The sequence below is a fragment of the Microcebus murinus genome, chromosome 8 (assembly GCF_040939455.1).
Source record: "Microcebus murinus isolate Inina chromosome 8, M.murinus_Inina_mat1.0, whole genome shotgun sequence".
Taxonomy (NCBI): Eukaryota; Metazoa; Chordata; class Mammalia; order Primates; family Cheirogaleidae; genus Microcebus; species Microcebus murinus.
Window position 1 is genome coordinate 98,255,957 of NC_134111.1, and position 24,153 is coordinate 98,280,109.

Genomic DNA, 24,153 nt, shown 5'->3' on the forward strand with positions numbered 1-24,153 from the left:
AAGGAGTTCTAGAAAATAGTTATACAAAAAAAGAGTTGTAGACATGAGGCTTGTGTCTCCAGATTAAAAGCTCTCACCAAATGCCCTGCATAATGAATGGCAAAAGATTCCTATCAGTATCTCAAGCAAGGTCCATTCAGGACGCAGAAACCACACTGGCTATTTTACCAGGGAAAAGTTATTGTGAGGAATTGTTGACTTATAGAAGGTGGTTAAGAACCTTTTTAAAGGGGGTAAAGGGAAGCCCTTTAAGGGTCCAGAAATAGCAACAGGAAAGAAGCACCTATTACCGTAAGCTAGGGGAGGGTGGACAATAAAAAATAAAAAAAAGAACTAGGAGATCTTTTCCTTTCTCTCCCATGAGGCTGACATCAGACTTCTTTGAAGAGGGTGTAGCTACCAGAGGAACAGGAATGTGTAGCCTGCCAAAGGCAAGTAATTTGCCTGAGAGCAAGGGTCAGAGTTGGCCTACAGGAACAGCTGCCATTGGGGAGAGCATTCCCTGAGGGCACAGCTGGAACTTGTCTGCACTGGTCACAGCTCCTGCATTGAATGATAATAACTGAGGGCCAGAACCTGGAAGGGAATATGAATATTTTCAGGCAAGAATTTACCTACTATAGACCTTTTCTTAGAAATCTGTTGAAGGATGTGCTCCACCAAAACAAAGGAGTAAACCACAAAAGAGGAAATAAAAGTAAGATAAAGGGAATTACCAGGATAATGGTGATAGCATATTCTTTTTTTTCCTCCCCTAAGATTCTTCAGGCTGAGGTGATGGGATAGTCTAAGATGACAATTATTTTCTCTACAGAGTTATTGTCTTTTCTTTTTCTGGCTGTTTTTATTTTCCTAGTGATTGGTTCTCTCTATAGCTAGCATTAATTGAGCCCTAAACTCTCTACCATATGTGCACAGTCAGCCCTCCACATCCATGGGTTCTGTATCTGTGGATTTAACTAACTGCAGATAAAAAATATTTTTTTTCTTTTTCTTTTTTTTTTTTTTGAGACAGAGTCTCACTTTGTTGTCCAGGCTAGAGTGAGTGCCGTGGCGTCAGCCTAGCTCACAGCAACCTCAAATTCCTGGGCTCGAGTGATCCTTCTGCCTCAGCCTCCCGAGCAGCTGGGACTACAGGCATGTGCCACTATGCCCGGCTAATTTTTTATATATATATATATCAGTTGGCCAATTAATTTCTTTCTGTTTATAGTAGAGACGGGGTCTCGCTCTTGCTCAGGCTGGTTTTGAACTCCTGACTTTGAGCAATCCGCCCGCCTGAGCAATCCGCCCGCCTCGGCCTCCCAAGAGCTAGGATTACAGGCGTGAGCCACAGCGCCCGGCCAGATAAAAAATATTTGAAAAAAAAATTTTTTTTACAAAGTTTCAAAAAGCAAAGCTTGAGTTTGCCACATGCCAAGTACTATGTTGAATCCCTGCAAGTAAAGTGATGTGTAGATATTCCCCATTAGGTATCATATGTAATCTAGAGATGATTTAAAGTATATATGGGGGAGGAGGGCAAGGGCAATATATGTAACCTTAGCACTTATACCCCCATAAAACGCTAAAATAAAATAAAAATTAAAATTAAAAATATAAAAATTTTAAAAAATAAAGTATATGGGAGGATGTGCTGAGGTTATATGCAAATAATACATCATTTTATATAGGGGACTTGAGCATCCAAAGGTTTTGGATACAGGGTGTCCTAGAGGAATAACTATATTTCTTCTTGATATAGTCAAGCACATCACATAATTAATTTTATTGTATTGAAGATAGTTCTAGAGCACAGCTATTGTTTTGTGACACTTAACACAGTTGAAATATATTTGAGATTTTTAAATTAATAGCTTTCTCTCTTTTTATTTTAATAAGATCCATGAGGCCATAACCATGTCTTTTACTGGCCATTGTATTTCCAGAACAAAATTGGTGCTTAATAAACATTTGTTGAATTAATTTAATGAATGCATGATATAATAGTTTCATATAAACAAATTTGAGCAAATTAATAAACTTTAATATCTTTTCTAAATGTATGAGAAAAAAGAGTTTATATATGTTAAATTTGTATTAAAAGGGTATTGCTGGCTGGGCGCGGTGGCTCAAGCCTATAATCCTAGCACTCTGGGAGGCCGAGGCGGGCGGATTGCTCGAGGTCAGGAGTTCGAAACCAGCCTGAGCGAACCCTGTCTCTACTAAAAATAGAAAGAAATTAATTGACCAACTAAAAATATATATACAAAAAATTAGCCAGGCATGGTGGTGCATGCCTGTAGTCCCAGCTACTCGGGAGGCTGAGGCAGAAGGATCGCTTGAGCCCAGGAGTTTGAGGTTGCTGTGAGCTAGACTGACGCCATGGCACTCACTCTAGCCAGGACAACAAAAGTGAGACTCTGTCTCAAAAAAAAAAGGGTATTGCTTTTTTTTTTCAGAGTGTCACTTTGTTGTCCAGACTAGAGTGACACTGCGTGGCGTCAGCCTAGCTCACAGCAACCTCAAACTCCTGGGCTCAAGCAATCCTGCTGCCTCAGCCTCCCGAGTAGCTGAGACTACAGGCATGCGCCACCATGCCCGGCTAATTTTTTCTCTATATATTAGTTGGCCAATTAATTTCTTTCTATTTATAGTAGAGACAGGGTCTCGCTCTTGCTCAGGCTGGTTTTGAACTCCTGACCTTGAGCAATCTGCCCACCTCAGCCTCCCAGAAAAGGGTATTGCTTTTTGTTTTTGTTTTTTATTTTTATTTTTATTTTTTTTATTTCGGCATATTATGGGGGTACAGATTTTAAGGTTTCAATAAATGCCCATTTCCCCCCCTCCCCCCAAAAGTCTGAGTCTCCATCATGACCACCCCCCAGATGGTGCACATCTCACTCATTATGTATGTATATACCCGCCCCCCTCCCCCCTCCCACCTGCCCAATACCCTATTACTGTAGTACCTATGTGTCCACTTAGGTGCTACTCAGTTAATACCAGTTTGCTGGAGAATATATCTGGTGCTTGTTTTTCTGGGTATTGCTTTTTGAATTAAAAGTCTTGGGTATTTGCATCAAAGTAGAGGGATAATCTTTGGGGAAGGCAGCCTCTACAGCTAGATCACCATATGATGAGACATTTTTAGGGAACTCATCACAGGCTACAAATGAGGCTCCAATCCTCAGGTCTACAAGGTAGGCAGTGTATGTCTGTGATATTGTGAAATAAATATTTGGTTTTCATCTCTGTCGCTTGACATGCAACTCTTCTGAAATCCTTGGAATCTCCAAAGTGCTGTATCTTTTTGTACATTAATAAGATGACTGGTGGCTGGAAACCTCTAGGTAGTTTCTGGATGGGGGCTGGTCAGTAGAAAGACCAAAGCAGAATTAGAGGGGTGGGACTTTTAGCCCTACCCCCACTTCTAGGCTGGGAAAAAGGGAAGAAGGTTAAGTGGATCACCAGTGGCCAGTGATTTAACCTATTGTGCCTATGTATCTGAGCCTCCATAAAAACCCAAAAGGCCCCAGTTCAAAAATTAATCAGATGGCTGAACACCTGGCAGTTCCTGGAGGGTGGTGTGCCTGGGGAGGGCATGGAAGCTCCATAACTTTGCCTTACATCTTTTCATTTGTATCCTTTAAAATATCCATCATAATATTTTTTATTTTATTTTTTTTTAAAATCTCGTATGTGAGAACAAAATATCCATCATAATAAACCAGTAAACATGTTTCCTAGAGTTCAGTGACCCACTCTAGCAAATTAATTGAGCTCAAGGAAAGGTTATGGGAATCCCAATATACAGCTGGTCAGTCTGTACAAATAAAACAACCTGGGACTTGCAACTAGCATCAGAAGTAGGGGGCATTCTTGTGGAACTGAGCCCTCAACTTGTGGGATCTGACAGTATCTCCAGGTAGATAGTGTTGGAATTAACTTGAATTAGAATACAACCTGCTGGTATCCACTGCAGAAGCTGCCAGAAAATTGGTTGCTGTAGGGTGAAATCCCCACACACATTATGGTGACAAGAGGTCACAGAAGTGATTTGTGTTATAAAAGTATAATGGGAAAAACTGAGTTTATTATTCCTATATTCTTATTTTTTTTTTAATTTTAATTTAATTTAATTTTTTTCTTTTTCTTTTGACCATATGCTGCAGCAGAATATTCCTATACTCTTAATGTCCATCCATGGTGGGTGTCTGTTTACTGAGGCCTTATGGGGAAAAGAAGTGCTTCCTCTGTGTTACTTAAGCCTGTGGGCAGAATCACATGGGTGAACTAGAATGTCAACATAATTTACAGTGGGAAATACAGGTAGGCCAGATGCATGAGCCAACCTTGCCTGTAGCCTCTTCTTGCAGGCAAGCCCTATAGGAGGCCAGCTCATCAGAAGATAGATTGGAGAACACAAAACAAGCACAGTTAGTTAATGTCAAAAAGTCTCTCTCCAAAGGCACTGGATAAGAAAAACAATTTTGAAAAAGAAGAATAAAGTGGGAGGAATTACACAGGCCAATTTCAAGATAGTACATAGCTTTCAGATTAAGACTGTGTAGGCCAGGCGTGGTGGCTCACACCACCTGTAATCCTAGCACTCTGGGAGGCTTAGGTGGACGGATCATTTGAGCTAAGGAGTTCGAGACCAGCCTGTGCAAGAGCAAGAACCGTCTCTATTAAAAATAGAAAGAAATTAGCTGGACAACTAAAAATATAGAGAAAAAAATTAGCCAGGCATGGTGGTGCATGCTTGTAGTCCCAGCTACTCGGGAGGTTGAAGCAGGAGGATTGTTTGAGCCCAGGAGTTTGAGGTTGCTGTGAGCTAAACTGATGCCATGGCACTCTAGCCTGGGCAACAGAGTGAGACTCTGTCTCAAGAAAAAAAAAAAAAAAGACTGTGTAGTACTGGTACAGGAATAGACACATAGATCAATGGAACAGAACAGAGAACCCAGAAATAGACTCACACAGATATTTCCAACCTACTTTTGACAAAATTGCAAAAGCAATAAAATGGAGGAAATATAGCCTTTTCAACAAATGATGCTGGAGCAGTTGAACATCTATAAATAAAAAAGTGGACCTTGACCTAATATAAAAATTAACTCAAAATATGGACTTAAGTGCAAAATATAAACCACAAAACTTTTAGGAAAAAAAATCTTCAGGATCTAGGACTAGTTCTTAGACCTGACACCAAAAGCATGATCTGTAAATATCATCAGATATTAAACATCAACATTAAAAGCTTTTTGCTTTTTGAAGACCCTGCTAAAAGATGGAACAGAATGGGAGAAAATATTTGCAAACCACATATCTGGCAAAGGATTAGTATTTAGAATGTATAAACAAACAATTTAGTTAGGAAATGGGCAAAAGACATTAAGAGACATTTCATTCAAAAGGATATATGAATGGCAAACACATGAAAAGATGTTCAACAACTAAAACCACAATACGGTATCACTACTCACCTATCATAATGGCTAAAACAAAAAAGAGTGACAACACCAAATGCTGCTGAGGGTGCAGAGAAACTAAATCACTCATATATTGCTGATGGCAATGCAAAATGCTCATTACTATTTTAAGTGCAAACATTTTGGCAGTGTCTTTGCAAAACTAAACATGCAACTATTAATATCATATAACCCAGCAATTGCACTCCTGGGCATTTATCCCAAAGAAACACAGACTTATACATATTCATACATACTCATACAAAAACCTGTACACATGTGTTTATAGAAATTTTATTTGTAATAGCCAGAAACTGGAAACAACTCAGAAGCCCAAGCATTAAAGCAGCAGTTAGGAAGAAAATTCAGAAGCTAGAGAGCATACTTTTTTTAAATTTCAAAATATTGGCCAGGCACAATGGCTCATGCCTGTAATCCTAGCACTCTGGGAGGCCAAGGCAGATGGATTGCTCGAGGTCAGGAGTTCAAAACCAGCCTGAGGAAGAGTGAGACCCCATCTCTACTATAAATAGAAAGAAATTAATTGGTCAACTAATATATATAGAGAAAAAATTAGCCGGGCATGGTGGCACATGCCTATAGTTCCAGCTACTTGGGAGGCTGAGGCAGCAGGATTGCTTGAGCCCAGGAGTTTGAGGTTGCTGTGAGCTAGGCTGACGCCACGGCACTCACTCTAGCCTGGGCAACAAAGCAAGACCCTGTCTCAAAAAAAAAAAAAAAAAAATTCAAAATATTAATTAAGGAGGTACAAGTGTTTTGATTACATGGATATCTCGTCTAATGCTTAAGTCAGGGCTTTTGATGTGCCCATCACCAGAATACTGTTCATTATACCCAAGAGCTAAGTTTTTATGCCACACCCACCCTGAACGCACTTTTAATCTAGGATGTAAATGGTTGTGGGAAGGAATAGGGTGAATCTGACATGTTTACATGATTCCCAAAATAGAATCAAGAGGAGGCTAGCTGTACGAAACTGCAGAGCCAGCTTGAAAGTCTAGTACAGGGTGGGGAAACTTTCCATGTTGGAAGGCCGCATTAATTTAGCTGTAATTAAATAAGGCCACATTCAAGAAACTTCAATTTAGATACACTTGAAAATGCATATTATTTTGTAAAAATCTAACTACTATGTACTTAATAATTTCAAAAAATGAAAAGCATTGGTTAATTTTTAAAGTTAACGAACCGTTTAGTGACTTTGTTGTGTCTGCTTTTTGTTGGAAAGCATTTGAATATCTGGTTGCAGCATGAAGTTCTGCGGTTTCAGTTGATCCTCTACATCGGTACCAGTCATTTGTGACCTTAAGGGCATCTTGATTTGGGTCAGGTAGGAGAATGTAGATTTGCAGCAATAAGTGGTTGAAAAGCAAGAAAGTATTTTCCAGGCATGTTCCCAAAGGCATAGGTATTCTACTGCATTTTTCCATATTTCAGTTGGATCTTTCTTAGCATCAAACAATGACTTTAAAATGTCATCTACTGAGAGCTCAATCAGTTCCATCTATAGTTATTATTATTTTTTTTTTTTTTGAGACAGAGTCTTGCTCTGTTGCCCAGGCTAGAGTGCTGTGGCATCAGCCTAGCTCACAGCAACCCCAAACTCCTGATCTCAAGCAATCCTTCTGCCTCAGCCTCCCAAGTAGCTGGGACTACAGGCAAGCGCCACCATGCCCAGCTAATTTTTTCTCTATATTTTTAGTTGTCCAGATAATTTCTTTCTACTTTTAGTAGAGATGGGGTCTAGGTCTTGCTCAGGCTGGTCTCCAACTCCTGAGCTCAAATGATCCTCCTGCCTCTGCCTCTCAGAGTGCTAGGATTATAGGCGTGAGCCACAGCACCTGGCCTATTGTTCTTTAAGTGCCTTGGTGATATCAACTAGGTGACGCTGAAAAGGTAATTTGACTGTGATGCCATGATTCTCAATGTCGGTGAACCTTTCATTGTATTATCCAATACATAGGTCTGTAACAGCTGTGTATTCTTCAAATGATTTACATATATTATCCTGTTAATCAATGACCTTTACTAAATGGGAAAAATGTTCATCCAAAATTTGCTTTTGAAGAAGTGTTTTGAAAAAAAGATAGGTTTTCTTGAAATGCTTGGATTTTTGCTATATATCATATATAGACTTAGTTTATATATGATACCTTGCAAAGAAATATTCAAGTCATTTTGATTTGACATGATATCACACAGAAATGCTGCATTCCTATGGAAATCTTCTTTCAATAATTCACATTGTTTATTCTGTTCTTCATAAAATTTAACTATCTGTTCTCACAGAGATAAAATTGTGGCTAACACCTGTCTCTGCAATAACCAATGCACTTTAGAATGATGCTGCAATTCCACACCACAGATCCACACCAAATACCTCATCCTTCAACTTGAGCATGTTAGGAACCTGACAATGCCATGTTGCATTTGCAGGACTATAGTTAACACTACTTATAACTTGTTGCAAAGTGTCACTTAAAATAGTAGCTTTAGCACAGAGATTTTGCTGGTGCAAGATACAATGAAAAGAAATAAGAGCATCTGGATCTGCTAATACTTTTTTTGTCTGTGAAATAAACCTTTCATGTTTTCCTGTCATGGAAGACACACCGTCTATACATACACTCACTAAATTTATCAAATTCAGTCCAGCTTCACGTCATTTATCTTGAAAGTTGTTGAAGATATCTATTCCTTGTGTTCTGTTCGAAAAAATGCCCGAAACACGTAACTATCTGTAGCAAAGTAAATCTTCTGTTAATGACCTGAATGAAGTATAAAACCTACAGCGAGTCAGTAGTATCAGCTGATTCATCCAAAGTGATTGAATAATATATATTTTCCTCTTGAAGTATTACATGAAACAATTGTCTTTGCTTTTGCTTTTCATCTTTTAATTTCTGCAATACAACCTTTTTTGTGCCTCTCTAATTTAAAATATTTGTGGTCCTTATTAGTGTTATAATGCTGATGAGCATTGAATTTCTTTTTTTTTTTTTGAGACAGAGTCTCACTTTTGTTGCCCAGGCTAGAGTGAGTGCCGTGGCGTCAGCCTAGCTCACAGCAACCTCAGACTCCTGGGCTCAAGCAATCCTCCTGCCTCAGCCTCCCGAGTAGCTGGGACTACAGGCATGCGCCACCATGCCTGGCTAATTTTTTGTATATATATTTTTAGTTGGTCAATTAATTTCTTTCTATTTTTAGTAGAGACGGGGTCTCGCTCAGGATAGTTTCGAACTCCCAACCTCGAGCAATCCGCCCGCCTCGGCCTCCCAGAGTGCTAGGATTACAGGCGTGAGCCACCGCGCCCGGCCTGAATTTCTTTAATGTTGATATTAATGTTTTTTTTGTTTTGTTTTGTTTTTTGAGAGTCTCACTTTGTTGTCCAGGCTACAGTGAGTGCCGTGGCGTCAGCCTAGCTCACAGCAACCTCAAACTCCTGGGCTAAAGCGATCCTCCTGCCTCAGCTTCCCAAGTAGCTGGGACTACAGGCATGCACCACCATGCTGGGCTAATTTTTCTTTTTCTTTCTTTCTTTTTTTTTTTTTTGAGACAGAGTCTCACTTTGTTGCCCAGGCTTGAGTGAGTGCCATGGTGTCAGCCTAGCTCACAACAACCTCAAACTCCTGGGCTCAAGCAATCTTACTGCCTCAGCCTCCCGAATAGCTGGGAATACAGGCATGCGCCACCATGCCCGGCTAATTTTTTCTATATATATTAGTTGGCCAATTAATTTCTTTCTATTTATAGTAGAGACGGGGTCTTGCTCTTGCTCAGGCTGGTTTTGAACTCCTGACCTTGAGCAATCTGCCTGCCTCGGCCTCCCAGAGTGCTAGGATTATAGGCGTGAGCCACTGTCCCTGGCCTGATATTAATGTTGATATTAAAGTATCACAAAGCAAGCAAATCATTTTATCTTTAGGAGAAACAAGATAAAATTGCAATTCCCAATCCTCATTAAAAAATCTGTTTTCTGGCCAGGCACGGTGGCTCACACCTATAATCCTAGCACTCTGGGAGACCAAGGCGGGCGGATTGCTCGAGGTCAGGAGTTCAAAACCAGCCTGAGCAAGAGTGAGACCCTGTGCCTACTAAAAATAGAAAGAAATTAATTGGCCAACTAAAAATTTATAGAAAAAATTAGCCAGGCATGGTGGCACATGCCTGTTGTCCCAGCTACTCGGGAAGCTGAGGCAGAAAGACTGCTTGAGCCCAGGAGTTTGAGGTTTCTGTGAGCTAGGCTGATGCCATGGCACTCACTCTACCCAGGGCCACAGAGTAAGACTCTTGTCTCCAAAAAAAAAAAAAAAAAATCTGTTTTCTTCCTTCAGCATCTTGGTCTTCTTTGACATGATGGCCTATTAAGCAGACAGTATTAAAAACTACTGTCAAGGCAGGGCGCAGTGGCTCACTCCTGTAACACTAGCATTCAGGGAGGCCGAGGCGGGCGTATTGCTGGAGGTCAGGAGTTCGAAACCAGCCTGAGCAAGAGCGAGACCCCGTCTCTACTATAAATAGAAAGAAATTAAGTGGCCAACTAATATATATATATATGTATATATATATATATATGCTGGGCATGGTGGCGCATGCCTGTATTCCTAGCTACTTGAGAGGCTGAGGCATGAGGATTGCTTGAGCCCAGGATTTTGAGCTAGGCTGATGCCAAGGCACTCACTCTAGCCTGGGCAATAAAGCGAGACTCTGTCTCAAAAAAAAAAAAAAAAAAAAAAAAAAACTGTCAAGCTGTGCAGCTATTCACAAATTGCACTTCAAACAGAAACACAGTGCACTGTTGTCAAAAGCTGATAACAGACTAGTGTACTTGACCCCCATAAACTCTTGTCAACCAGCCTCATGCAGTAGTGCCTGACTTCCCCAGTCAGGCAGGGGAAGCTAAACTAAATCATGAGCACAGCTTCAATTTAGCCCTTATAGCTTATTAATATTCTAGTTGTGCCAGTCAGTCTCGGAGGATTATTTTGTTGAAACTTATTTTATTCTTTGGTATTTTAAATATGTTCATTTAAAAAATAAAATAAAAATGTAAAAGACAAACAAAATGTATTAATAAAAATAAAAGGATTTGCTTTGTAAAATTTGAATACAGTCAAAAGGCTGCACTTAAAGATCTAGAAGGCCACATGTGGCCTTAGGCTGCAGGTTCCCCGCCCCTTGTCTAATACCTTATTACTGTTATCCTCAATGCTCTTGACATCACAGAGGACAATATTCCATGTGAAACACTGAAAATTCTCATTCATGATGTGACTTAGAAGGCTCAGACTGAATATAGAGAAGTTTTGGGAATACTTTCATCTATTTATTCCACTTATATTTTCCTTTCTTAGATATATGCAAGGGTAATATCAATATATTATTAAGATGTATTACTATAATTTGTAAAAGAATGAATTAATACAATTGGTAAAAATAATTTAATAAATACGTGTCTCATGAAGACTAAAGGAGCTTTTTCAGTAGTATGAAATAAGTGATGAAAAACCACTGTGTCTTAATTTCCTTGGCAGTGTTTTCTTCTACGTGGCATATAGAATAATGCTGTGGCATACCATGGATGGCATCTTAGACCTGATGAATACACTGCTGTTTCACATAAGCTGAAGCCAAAAAGAAAAGAGTTTAAAACACAGTGACTGTGCTCTGGCTCCTCTTCACCGTTAACTCTTGGTTCTGTCTTTATCACGTGACTTTATCACGTGACATCACCTCAGGATGGCTCCCCTCATAGTCCAGAATGGCTGCAGCAACGTCAGCAATCACATCAAAGCACACGAAGAGCTAGTGCCCAAAAAGGAGCTGTGTTTTTCTTACTTTTTTGTTGGTTTTTTTTCACAAGTGATAACATCTTTCCCAGAGCTCCTGCAGACTTCTGCTGTTCTTCCATTGGCTGAGAGTTTGTCACATGCTTATTCCCATACCCATCACTGACAGGGGAAGAAACTACCAAAAATGGCTTGGACAGGTCAGGTCTTGCCTCTTGGAGCTGCCAATGAGGCCCATGCTCTGAGCATAGACTATACACAAGTGAGAGGACACTGGGACTGGGCAAACAGAGGCTTTTCTAGGAAGGCCAGGTGGACAAATGCATGCTGGGTGGCAAACAACACCTGCCAGAGATTCCTAATGACTCTCCAAGGGCAGCTTTGTTCCTGAATTATTACTATTTTTTAAAATTTTTCCTTTACCACAGAATAACACAGATAATTGCTGAATTATCAAAGGACAGAAACATTTCAATGTAATCAGTCTTCCCATCCTAAAACTTTCAGTTTATTTTAATTTCATTTCAGCCTCAGCCTCATCTTTCCCATTATTAATAATGTTGCTTTTATTTCTGATTCATAAAATTACTACCATTAAGGATAATTTATTTTATTTTATTTTTTTTAAGAGATGAGGTCAAACTGTATTGCCCAGGCTGAAGTGCAGTCACACTGATCATAGTTCCCTGCTACTCCTGGGCTCAAAGAACCCTCTTGCCTCATCCTCCCCAGTAGCTGGAATTATAGGTGTGAGCCACTGTGCTCAGCTACCCATTCCAGGGTATATTTTTCATAGCTCAAAATCTAAGTGTTGCTCTATTTAGGCAAATTGAACCAAACGTAGATATATAGAAGAACACATATTTGATGTTATACATTTGCACTTAAACCATATCATAATTGTTCATGGTTTGACTATGCCATGAATTAAAATAAATTATCTTTATAATTCAGTTTAAGAAAATAACATCTTTCTAACTTTTGGAATGCCAGTGCTTTGTAAGCTTTTGAGTAATGTTAAAAGGTAAAATTACATGCAGTTTATTCTTGAGATCTTCTCCATGTCTCAGTAGACTGTCCAGATAACAAAATCCTTCTTCACCTAGTAAAGGATCTAATTTCGTAAACTCTCCATGACACAATATATCTCAGCCTCACTCTGTGAAATCCCCTAATTATATATGATTTCCAGAACAGGGAGAAATTTGATCTTGTAGAATAACAATGGTCTGCAAGGGAAAGCAGAGACCACACAATGGACAGTCATTACAAACCTATTTCCTAGACAAATACTTAGAAAGATCCAGAATGCCCCATTTAGTATGGTGGTATCTGTTATGTCGCTCTGTTCCTTCATAAGTGACTTTCTTTATTAACTGAATACATAGATGACTCTTCTTGGTTATGCTGTTGGACACATAGTTATAACAAGAGTATGCAATTTTTTTTGTTTGAGACAGAGTCTCACTTTGTTGCCCAGGCTAGAGTGAGTGCCGTGGCGTCAGCCTCGCTCACAGCAACCTCAATCTCCTGGGCTCAGCGATCCTACTGCCTCAGCCTCCCAAGTAGCTGGGACTACAGGCATGCGCCACGATGCCCGGCTAATTTTTTGTACATATATTTTTAGTTGGTCAATTAATTTCTTTCTATTTTTTGGTAGAGATGGGGGGGGGTCGTCTCCCTCAGGCTGGTTTCGAACTCCTGACCTTGAGCAATCCGCCTGCCTCGGCCTTCCAAGGTGCTAGGATTACAGGCGTGAGCCACCTCGCCCGGGCTAAGAGTATGCAATTTTTAATGATTACTGATGATTAGAAAATCAGACACCAGGTCTTTGAGTGAAAAGCTGAAATAAATACCTTTGAAGAATGTGATTAGGAAATTAGGCCTCGATGAAGTATAATTATGATCAAATATTGTTAGATAGCTGATCAGAAAAAAGATATGGTCTGATCTGTTGGTATTTGGGGTTGAGTTTGTTATTGTAGATCTGAAGGACTGACCAGTAAGTGAACAAGAGGGAAAAGGAGGAAGGAGGGGGGAAGGACCCGCCTCTGGGGAGCTTACTCTGTGTCTGACTCTGTGCTGGGCACTTGGAGGTCATGTTCTCTCGTGTCCTCCCTCCACATGAGTGAGCATCACTGTCATTTCTATTTTAGATGAGGAAACTAAAGGCAAAGAGATTAATTTGCCCAAAGTAAATGACAGATACCAGGGTTTAAACACAGACCTGTTTTATTCCAGATTATTCTCTGCTCTTTATCCTAGTAACAGGACATTTCAGCTGAAGAGCAGTGGAGGGAGTATCACAGTCTTGGGCCTAGGAGTGGGGGAGGGTATGTGTATTGCAAACATTCTCAAATGCTGAGATGCCCAACTGGCCCAGCCTTTTTCCAGTCCCTTCTTGAGAGATGCCTATGAGTTGCTGTTCCAGCGGGGAATAGGACTTACACTTTGGGTCCTTCACAAGGTGAATGAGCATTCATCATCCTGCCTTAAAAATTTATGCAGGCCGGGCGCAGTGGCTCACGCCTGTAATCCTAGCACTCTGGGAGGCCGAGGCGGGAGGATTGCTCGAAGTCAGGAGTTCAAAACCAGCCTGAGAAGAGCGAGACCCCGTCTCTACTATAAATAGAAAGAAATTAAGGCCGGGTGTGGTGGCTCACGCCTGTAATCCTAGCACTCTGGGAGGCCGAGGCGGGCGGATTGCTCTAGGTCAGGAGTTCAAAACCAGCCTGAGACAGACCCCGTCTCTACCAAAAATAGAGAAAAATTAATTGACCAACTAAAAATATATATACAAAAAATTAGCCAGGCATAGTGGCACATGCCTGTAGTCCCAGCTACTCGGGAGGCTGAGGCAAATAGGATCACTGAGCCCAGGAGATTGAGGTTGCTGTGAGCCAGGCTGATGCCATGGCACTCACTCTAACCTGGGCAACAAAGTGAGACTCTGTCTCAAAAAAAAAAAATAAAAAAGAGAAATACATAAAGGTAACTTTATGTGTATATATGACTTAAAATAAGCTAGTACCTTAATAGATAACACCCATTTTACAAATATTTGGGTGACACATCTTAGTTTAAATCACTTCAAGCTACATCTGTCAGCTGTCCTGTGAAACAGTTCCATTTACTGCCATCCTGATGCTCCTTCCTCCTGAATATAGAAATATCATCCTTTCAATATTTGGATCAGTGGTGCACATACTTTTGAGCCTTTTACCAAATTATCATTAATATTGTTCTATGTTATTATTTTTCCACAAATTATTTTATTGGCTTCAGAGTATTCTCTGCATCATCTAATTATTTAATAAGTCCCAACTATCGAACTCTTAGGTTGATTCTGATTTTTCAGCATCATAATTCACCTATGGCAGCCATCCTCACAAAGACATGTTCTGTACATCTCCAATAAATTCCTTAGAGTAAATTCTTACAAGTGGAACATCTGGGTCAAAGGGTATGGATGTCTTTAAGGTTTCTGATAGGTATTGCCAAACCAATCTGCACTCCTTTCAGTGATTTTTAAGGCCTCCAGTTTTTGCTTGTCCTTACCAATAGAGGGTTTTATCACTTTAGAAAAGTTATCTGAGAGAAAATAAGTGTTAGAAAATATCTATTTTCTTCATTCCATTGTCAATATTAATAAAGAATTCCATTGCTTAGCTAAAAAAAAAAAAAAAAGAAAAAAAAAGAAAATATCTATTATTCTGCTTTCATAAGTGCAGTATATGGACCATAATGGAGTCTTGGGGCTAAGTTGTGATTCGGAATATTAGTTTTCCATGTGCTGCTCTGTAGAGGTGTTCTGATGTAGTGTAATATGAAGGTTGTATGAAGAAAGCTTGGTGCCTCAGAAGGAACTCTGAGTTAGCAGTGAGGACGCTGGGATTCTGGTCCTAGCTAGCTGGGTTTCCTTAGGCAAGTGTTTTATTCTCAGTAATTTAAATACCTCAGAGGAGCCACTAGGAAGCTTATCTGTGTGTAAGTCTGTGAGTTCGCTTGAATCCATGCGTTGGGATTGGCCCTCTTGAGGCCACTGTGACAAACACTGCAAATACTGCCTTCTAAATCAGTACCGGAGGGTTAATTAGTATAAGGAATGTTGGAAATAATTTTTGTTGACGAAAGGAATGGTGTGCAAGATATGAAGCTGACAAGATTATACAAGCTTCTCTGCTTGTTTCTTGAACCAGTTAAGGGGCCGGGCACGGTGGCTCACACCTGTAATCCTGGCACTCCTGAGAGGCTGAGGTGGGCAGATCGCTCAAGGTCAGGAGTTCAAGACCAGCCTGAGCAAGAGTGAGACCCTGTCTCTACTAAAAAACACAGAAAGAAATTAATTGGCCAACTAAAAATATATAGAAAAAAATTTAGCCAGGCATGAAGGTGCATGCCTATAGTCCCAGCTACTTGGGAGGCTGAGGCAAGAGGATTGCTTGAGCCCGGGAGTTTGAGGTTGCTGTGAGCTAGGGAGATGCCATGGCACTCTAGCCCAGTGACAGAGTGAGACTGTCTCAAAAGAAAAAAAAAAGAGAAGTAAGCTGGGCAGCATAGCGTTTTAGAGTAGCACCCTGGGCTAGAGCTCTGTTTGTTCTGGAATGCCCCACTTAACCAAGGATTTTGTTGCTTGATCTGGCTAGAAGGGTGGCTGATTATGTCATCATAATATACGGGCACTTAACCTACAGAATGGGAGAAAATATTCGCATGTTACACATCCAGTAAAGGACTGATCACTAGAATCTATATAGAACTCAGGAAAATCAGCAAGAAAAAAATCAAACAACCCTATCAAAAAGTGGGCAAAGGACATGAACAGAAACTTTTCAAAAGAAGATAGACTAATGACCAAGAAACATATGAAAAAATGCTCAACATCTCTAATCATCAGGGAAATGTAAATCAAAACCACAATGAGATACCACTTAACTTCAGTGAGAATGGCCTTTATCAAAAATTCCCCAAACCAGTAGATGTTGGCATAGATGCGGAGAGATAGGAACACTCAGACACTGATGGTGGGACTGCAAACTAGTACAACCTCTGTGATAAGTAATATGGAGATACCTCAAAGAGCTACAAGTAGAACTACCATTTGATCCAGCAATCCCATTACTGGGCATCTACCCAAAAGAACAAAAGGCATTCTATAAAAAAGACATCTGCACTCGAATGTTTCTAGCAGCACAATTCACCATTGCAAAGATGTGGAATCAGCTGGAGTGCCCATCATTGCATGAGTGGATTAATAAAATATGGTATATGTATACCATGGTGTTCTACTCAGCTACAAAAAACAATGGTGATCTAGTACCTCTTGTATTATCCTTGATAGAGCTGGAACCCATTCTAAGTGAAGTATCTCAAGAATGGGAAAAACAAGCACCACATGTACTCACCATCAAATTGGTATTAACTGATCAACATTTAAGTGCACTTATAGCAATAACATTCATCAGGTGTCGGGCAGGTGGGGGGGGGTGGAGGGGATGGGTATATACACACCTAATGGGTGCAGTACGCATTGGGTGGTGGGGGATGGACATGCTTGAAGCTCTGACTCCAGTGGGGCAAAGGCAATATATGTAACCTAAACATTTGTACCTGCGTAATATGCTGAAATTAAAATAAATAAATAAAAGCAAAAAAAAAAAAAAAAAAGAAATTAAGATCCTTGAACCACCCAATCCACATAGTTTTGGCCACTTCTTATATCCAGTAATGACTTTTATATTTTGTTCATCTTGCTGTCTTCCCATTTTTCTTCCTTGTTCCACAAGTGTTGTAAGTGGCTCATCACAAGAAGTCATACAATAAAATAATGATACAATATTACTAGGAAAAAAGATAATTATTTAGGGGCACTTGTCTCAGGGAGAAACCTTCCTGGGCAGGGTGCCACAGAGTGCCAAAGTAGATGCTGAGCACCCAGGGAGAGGTTTTGCACTCTTTTGGTGCCTGCTTGGTAGTCAATGTCTTTCTTGTGGCAGAATTCAAGCTGAGGTTTACTTTCTCTGTAATATAACATCTGGGAGTAAGGTTGTAGGGAAGGAGACGAGATCACTTCTACTCTAACCTCTCTGAAACATTTTGCTTATCTGCAAGATGAGTTATGGGAAATGGACTAAATAATTTCTGACTTTCCAGTTAGTCCTAGTGGCTCACACCTGTAATCCTAACACTCTGGAAGGCTGAGGCAGGAGGATTGCTTGAGGTCAGAAGTTCGAGACCAGCCTAATCAAGAGCGAGACCCCATCTCTACTAAAAATAGAAAGAAATTAGCTAGACAACTAAAAATATCTAGAAAAAAATTAGCTGAGCATGGTGGCACATGCCTGTAGTCCCAGTTACTTGGGAGGCTGAGGCAGGAGGATTGCTTGAGCCCAGGAGTTTGAGGTTGCTGTGAGCTAAGCTGATGCCACGGCATTGTAGCCCGGGCAACAGAGCCAAACCCTGTCTCAAAAAAAAAAAAAAAATCTATATTATGTGATGTAAAGAATATGTCAGACTTCCTGGCATCTTTATTTAAGAGAAAGGAAATATTATTTCTAAAACTTAATGTATGTGTGTATATATATATATATATATATATATATATATATATTTTTTTTTTTTTTTTGAGACAGAGTCTCACTCTGTTGCCTGGGCTAGAGCGAGTGCTGTGGCATCAGCCTAGCTCACAGCAACCTCAAACTCCTGGGCTCAAGCAATCCTCTGCCTCAGCCTGCTGGGTAGCTGGGACTACAGGCATGCACCACTATGCCCAGCTAATTTTTTCTACATATTTTTTCATTGGCTGGTTAATTTCTTTCTATTTTTAATGGAGACAGGGTCTCACTCTTGCTCAGGCTGGTTTCAAACTCCTGACCTTGAGCAATCCTCCCACCTCTGCCTCCCAGAATGGTAGGATTACGGGCATTGAGACACCGCACCCAGCCTATGTTAATATTAAATAATATTTAATAGAAAGGAAAATTGAAGTGCAGAGAGATTAAATTGTACAGGCCTGTCTTGCTTCAAAATGTATGCTCTTTCTACCCCTCACAACAGATACCCCTCTGCTAGGGACTGAATTTTGTCCCCCCACCCCCAATGTGACTATATTTCCTATCTTTCTCCTCCTAGCCCTCATCCAAGTGTAGAAATAATTTGGTCTGTTTCTCAAGTTGGTGGAAGTTTTGTCATCTCATTTAACTACCCAGCTCCATTACAGGTTTAAAAACATATTATAGCCGGGCGCTGTGGCTCACGCCTGTAATCCTAGCTCTTGGGAGGCCGAGGCGGGCGGATTGCTCAAGGTCAGGAGTTCAAAACCAGCCTGAGCAAGAGCGAGACCCCGTCTCTACTATAAATAGAAAGAAATCAATTGGCCAACTGATATATATATAAAAAATTAGCCGGGCATGGTGGCACATGCCTGTAGTCCCAGCTACCAGGGAGGCTGAGGCAGAAGGATCGCTCGAGCCCAGGAGTTTGAGGTTGCTGTGAGCTAGGCTGACGCCACGGCACTCACTCTAGCCTGGGCAACAAAGCGAGACTGTCTCAAAAAAAAAAAAAAAAAAAAAAACATATTATAAGCTAGATACATTTCAAGGGGTTTCTCATCAGGCCCAGTAGCTGACATTCCCATAAAATCAACACAGTATTCACGTGCAGTCCATAACCATGGATATAAGGTTTGCTATCAGCAGATCCATTACCAAGAAGCGTCCTGTGTAATGACACTCTTTCATGTGTCAAATAAAATATAGTGGTGCTTTCCCTAGCCATGTATTGTTGCTCTGTGAGAAAATTACCCACTCATCTTTTCTTTTTTTTAAGCTAAGCCTACAGCACCCAGTATTCCCAAGCAGTCCCCGATCCAAGTAGTACCAGGCTTGTCTTTACTTAGTTTCTGAGATGAGGCACAATTGGGCGTATTCAGGGTAATACAGCCACCAACTATTCACACATTTTGTCTGCCCTATAGGGAAGGAAAGAGAGCCAAGCAATTACTTTGGAATTGGCTCCCCAAATCATGGAATGTCTGTTCTCAGACATCTTCAAGAAACAGATAACCATTTGGCTCTGGGTCATTTTAACATCAATTGACCTCATAATTTTTTTTGTTTTGTTTTGTTTTGTTTTGTTTTTTGAGATGGTAGTCCCCCTGTGTTCCCCAGTCTGGTCCCACAGTCCTGGGCTCAAGCAATCCTTCTGCCTCAGCCTCCTGAGTGGCTGGGACTACAGGCTTGGGCCACCATGCCAGCAGCCTGATAGATTTTTAAGATTCCTTTCAGCACTGTGGTTTTGTGACTCTAATCTCTAAGGAAAACGTCCTTTGATGTCCAGAGCTTGCTTCTAATTTGATGTGATACCAGATTGCAAAGTTATAGCTGATGCTGGATACATAGCCTATGTGCATATCACAGTGATTTTTCAGAACCCCAAACTTAATGTAGGTGTTGGTATTGAAATCAGTTTAAATTCATATAAACCTCTATTCAATTATAGGTCACCTTTAGATGGTGGAAGATCTCTCTAAGGAGTGAGTATCGATCAACAAAACCTGGAGAAATAAAAGAAACCCACGAAGACTTCCTAGAGAATTCACACCTTCAAGGTAAGGAAGGGAACATTTTTCATACTTATTATTGTTAAGTTTTTAATTAGTGATAGATTTTTGTCAGAGAAGTTTCAAATATATCATCATCTGAAATATTGATGTGTAATTATGTATTTGGATATGTAATATTAGATTCTTAAAAAACAGAAAATTAACACATCCTAAAATTTCTTTTTTTAAAAAAATCAAGTGTTAGGCCAGGTGTGGCGGCTCATGCCTGTAATTCTAGCACTCTGGGAGACTGAGGTGGGAGGACCCCTGGAGCTCAGGAGTTCAAGACTAGCCCTGAGCAAGAATGAGACCCCATCTCTACTAAAAATAGAAAAATCAACCAGGCATTGTGGTGTGCACCTGTAGTCCCAGCTACTCGGGAGGCTGAGGCAGAAAGATTGCTTGAGCCCAGGAGTTTGAGGTTGCTGTGAGCTAGGCTGACGCCAGGGCACTCTACTCAGGACAAAGGAGTGAGACTTGGTCTAAAAAAAAAAAAAAATCAAGTGTTAAAGATTCTAGGTTAACATGTGGATTCCATTAATGAAGTCAAGTAAATATAATTTTTTGCTATAATATTCGTGAATTGGGCAGTGCCAAACCACAAGTGGTTTGGGCTCCACTGAGGAACACTGGAGGGGAAAACTTATTTTATAAGATATTTTCAGAAGCAAGACAAAGAAAATATTGGATTAGTTAAAGTGGAAAGTGCCTAGTGAGAGGTTAGTTGGAGGTTTCTGACTGGTAAAGTCTCTAGTTAGAAGTTAGTTGGCAGTTTCTGATTGGGTAAGCCTAAATTTCATTTGCCTAAGCTACAACCAGACATCCATTCTGAGTTGGGATTCGGTTTGCTTACGTAGGAAGTCAGGGCACTGAAGAATTCTCAGCCCAGTGGCTTTCCAATTAATTATTTTAACACTTCTCAATGTGAAAATCTTAAACATAAAAAGTATACAGAATGATTTTTAATAAACTTCTATGTACTAGAAGGAAATTAGAAATATTTTACCCCAAAATATATTTCTTTGACACATTTTGAGACGGCTGCCCTGGGGTCTCACAGAAGGAACGCTGGAAAGCTGTCTCTTGGAGGGCAGGGGTGGAATTTGCTCCTGTAGAGAAGCACCCAGGTCTTTCCTACCCCAATCTAGAAAAGATTAACTGAGAGTCTGACACCTTGAAAGGTCTGAAAAGAAACATTTACCATCTCTTCTGTCTGAGGGTTGCTGCCTTAAGGTTCATTTACATAACAAGGCCACCTTTGCTAGCTGGCAGCTTCTTTTTCCTTCCCTAAAACCTGTTTTATTGCTTCCATTCTTCACATGCCTCTACCTCACCAAAAAGTCGAAAGCATCCTGAGGGTTCCTGTGTACACACGTTAAATGAATTTGTATCTTTTTCCGCCTGTTAATCAACCTGCCTTATGTCAGTGGTTTTTCAATGAACCTTAGGGAGGCAGGAGCCTCTGCTCCCTACAGACTCATAATTCAGCTTCAGCAATGCTCAAAACGTGGCCAAAACCTGCACATGAACTCACAGTTTCCACTGGATTATTTTGAAGCAAATCCCAGTTGTTATGACATTTCATCTTAAACTACTTTAGTATATGTCTCTGAAGGGGACTCTCTACAACTAAGCTCTTTAATAATTATTCCTTAATAATAAAAATTTAAAACTAGAAGACACCTTACACGAAACCAGCCTGAGCAAGAGCGAGACCCCATCTCTACTATAAATAGAAAGAAATTAATTGGCCAACTAATATATATAGAAAAAAATTAGCCGGGCATGGTGGTGCATGCCTGTAGTCCCAGCTACTCGGGAGGCTGAGGCAGGAGGATTGCTTGAGCCCAGGAGTTTGAGGTTGCTGTGAGCTAGGCTGACGCCACGGCACTCACTCTAGCCTGGGCAGCAAAGAGAGACTCTGTCTCAAAAAAAAAAAAAAAAAAGACACCTTACAGATTCTTACTAGTCATAGTTAACAATCTTATTTATATTAATATCAAGTACTTTCACACACATGATCTCATGTTATTGTTACAATATCCTTGTGAAATAAATATTATCTCTGTTTTACAAATGGATTCAGAACAGATGTGAACTTCCAGGGTTTTACAGCTAAGTATTGACATTGCCAGGACTAACCATTAAAACTTAAAAATTTAAGTATATTTATCTTATTTAGAAGGCAAACTCTGAGTGGATCTTTGATAACCAACATTCTTTTTTTGGTTTTTGTGTGTGTTTTCTCTTTTTGAGACAGGGTCTCACTGTCACCCAGGCTGGAGTGCAGTGGTGAGAGCATAGCTCACTGCAACCTCAAACTCCTAAGCTCAAGCGATCCTCCCACCTCAGCCCCCTAAATAGCTGGGACTATGGGCCCACACCACCATCCCCAGCTAATTTTTTTGTAGAGACAGAATCTCACTCTTGCTCAGGCTGGTCTCAAACTCCTGCCTTAGCCTCCCAAAGTGTGGGATTACAGACATGAGCCAGGAGCCACCATGCGCAGCCCAATAATCAACACTCTTAAACAAAGATTCTATTACTTAACATTATTTAGTAAGTGATTTTTTTTTTAAGAGAGAGAAGGCTTTGGTTTTTTTGCTTCCTTAAATAGTTAAAGTCGGATTGATTGCCTTCAAAAGCATATCATAATGGAGCAATATAATATTATTAACTCCTTTTTTTTTTTTTTGAGACAGAGTCTCGCTTTGTTGTCCAGGCTAGAGTGAGTGCCGTGGCGTCAGCCTAGCTCACAGCAACCTCAAACTCCTGGGCTCAAGCAATCCTACTGCCTCAGTCTCCCAAGTAGCTGGGACTACAGGCACGTGCCACCATGCCCGGCTAATATTATTAACTCCTTTACAGCAAGTATTTGTAAAATTCATTATTGGCTTAATAAGAACCATGTTGGGGAAAGACTGTTCACTTTTGATTGAATATAAATCAGTCCAATCATGCCCTCTTTAATTGTGGAACAGACATGTTCCTACACAGATAGCTATAAACTTCTATAAAACACATTACATTTTCTTTTTTTTTGAGACAGAGTCTCGCTTTGTTGCCCAGGCTAGAGTGAGTACTGTGGCGTTAGCCTCGCTCACAGCAACCTTAAACTCCTGGGCTCAAGCAATCCTCCTGCCTCAGCCTCCCAAGTAGCTGGGACTACAGGCATACGCCACCATGCCCGGCTGATTTTTTTCTGTGTATATTAGTTAGCCAATTAATTTCTTTCTATTTATAGTAGAGACGGGGTCTCGCTCAGGCTGGTTTTGAACTCCTGACCTCGAGCAATCTGCCTGCCTCAGCCTCCCAGAGTGCTGGGATTACAGGCATGAGCCAAACATTTCATTTTCAAGTTAGAATCCATTTATTTTCTAACCAATGTGGTACCTACCCCAGAGCTATATGTCTAGCGAGTGCTGCATGTTCACTGACAGATTATGTAATTTTCTGATTGACATCCACAATAACCTGGAGATGGGCAAGAGAGGTTGGAGGCCAAGGCCAGCCACTGCCTTCTGAGCACTGGCTTACCTGCTTCAGGTGCCTTCAACGCTCCTGCTCTGGTAAGTTGGGGGGGGGTCCACGTTGGCATCAAGATAACCACATAACCACTTGGGGGTTCCTGACCCTGGAAGAGAATAGGCAATAAAGCAGGAATGCTGTGAGTCTGACTGCAGGCCTGCCTCCCTGCTGCTCCCTCCTGCCCCACACACAGCATGCCAGCAGGAGAGTTGAGGGATTAAGTTAAGGAGTGTACCCAACCAGGCTTTTTAATCTTTTTTTTTTTTTTTTGGTATCTTGAAAGGAACAGAACCAACCAGTCTTTTTAAAAGGCAGTTTTGAGAGCCGTAGTCTCAGCACTGCCTAGTGGCAACTCGCCAGGAGTGGCACTGTGACACCAAACTCAATCAGCCCGGCAAGTTCAAAGGCTCCTGTGTCTCAGAGAGGAAAAGTCTGAACAGCTGTTGTTCGTCTCTGGCCTCCCTCTTAGAGAACCCTTCAGAAAGTTCTCTCTCACCAGAGCGAGGGAGGAAGACTCGGTGGCACAGAGTGGGGCTTAGGGATCAGCTGGCCAGGGTTCGAATCTCCGTGCTGCCGCTGGCCACCCGTGTGACCACGGTTGGTTGCTCATGGCCGCTGTGAGTCCATTTCCTCATCCTTATCTGGGGTTGATGTTACTCTGTGTGGTCCTGGTGAGCATTCAGTGACACGATACATGAATGGAATTTAGAACTTTGCCGGATATGGAAGTAGCTCTTAATCATTGTTTGCTGTCGTGGCT

General features: G+C 40.8%; 1 protein-coding gene across 1 annotated transcript in view; it reads left to right on the top strand.

The window, feature by feature from the left end:
- FBXO36 (F-box protein 36) overlaps positions 1-24,153 on the top strand; it is an 87,484-nt gene that overhangs the window by 36,521 nt on the left and 26,810 nt on the right. Inside the window, exon 2 of the mRNA XM_076006018.1 lies at positions 19,763-19,871. Coding sequence (XP_075862133.1) covers positions 19,763-19,871 — 109 coding nt within the window. The remainder of the gene's footprint in view (positions 1-19,762; positions 19,872-24,153) is intronic.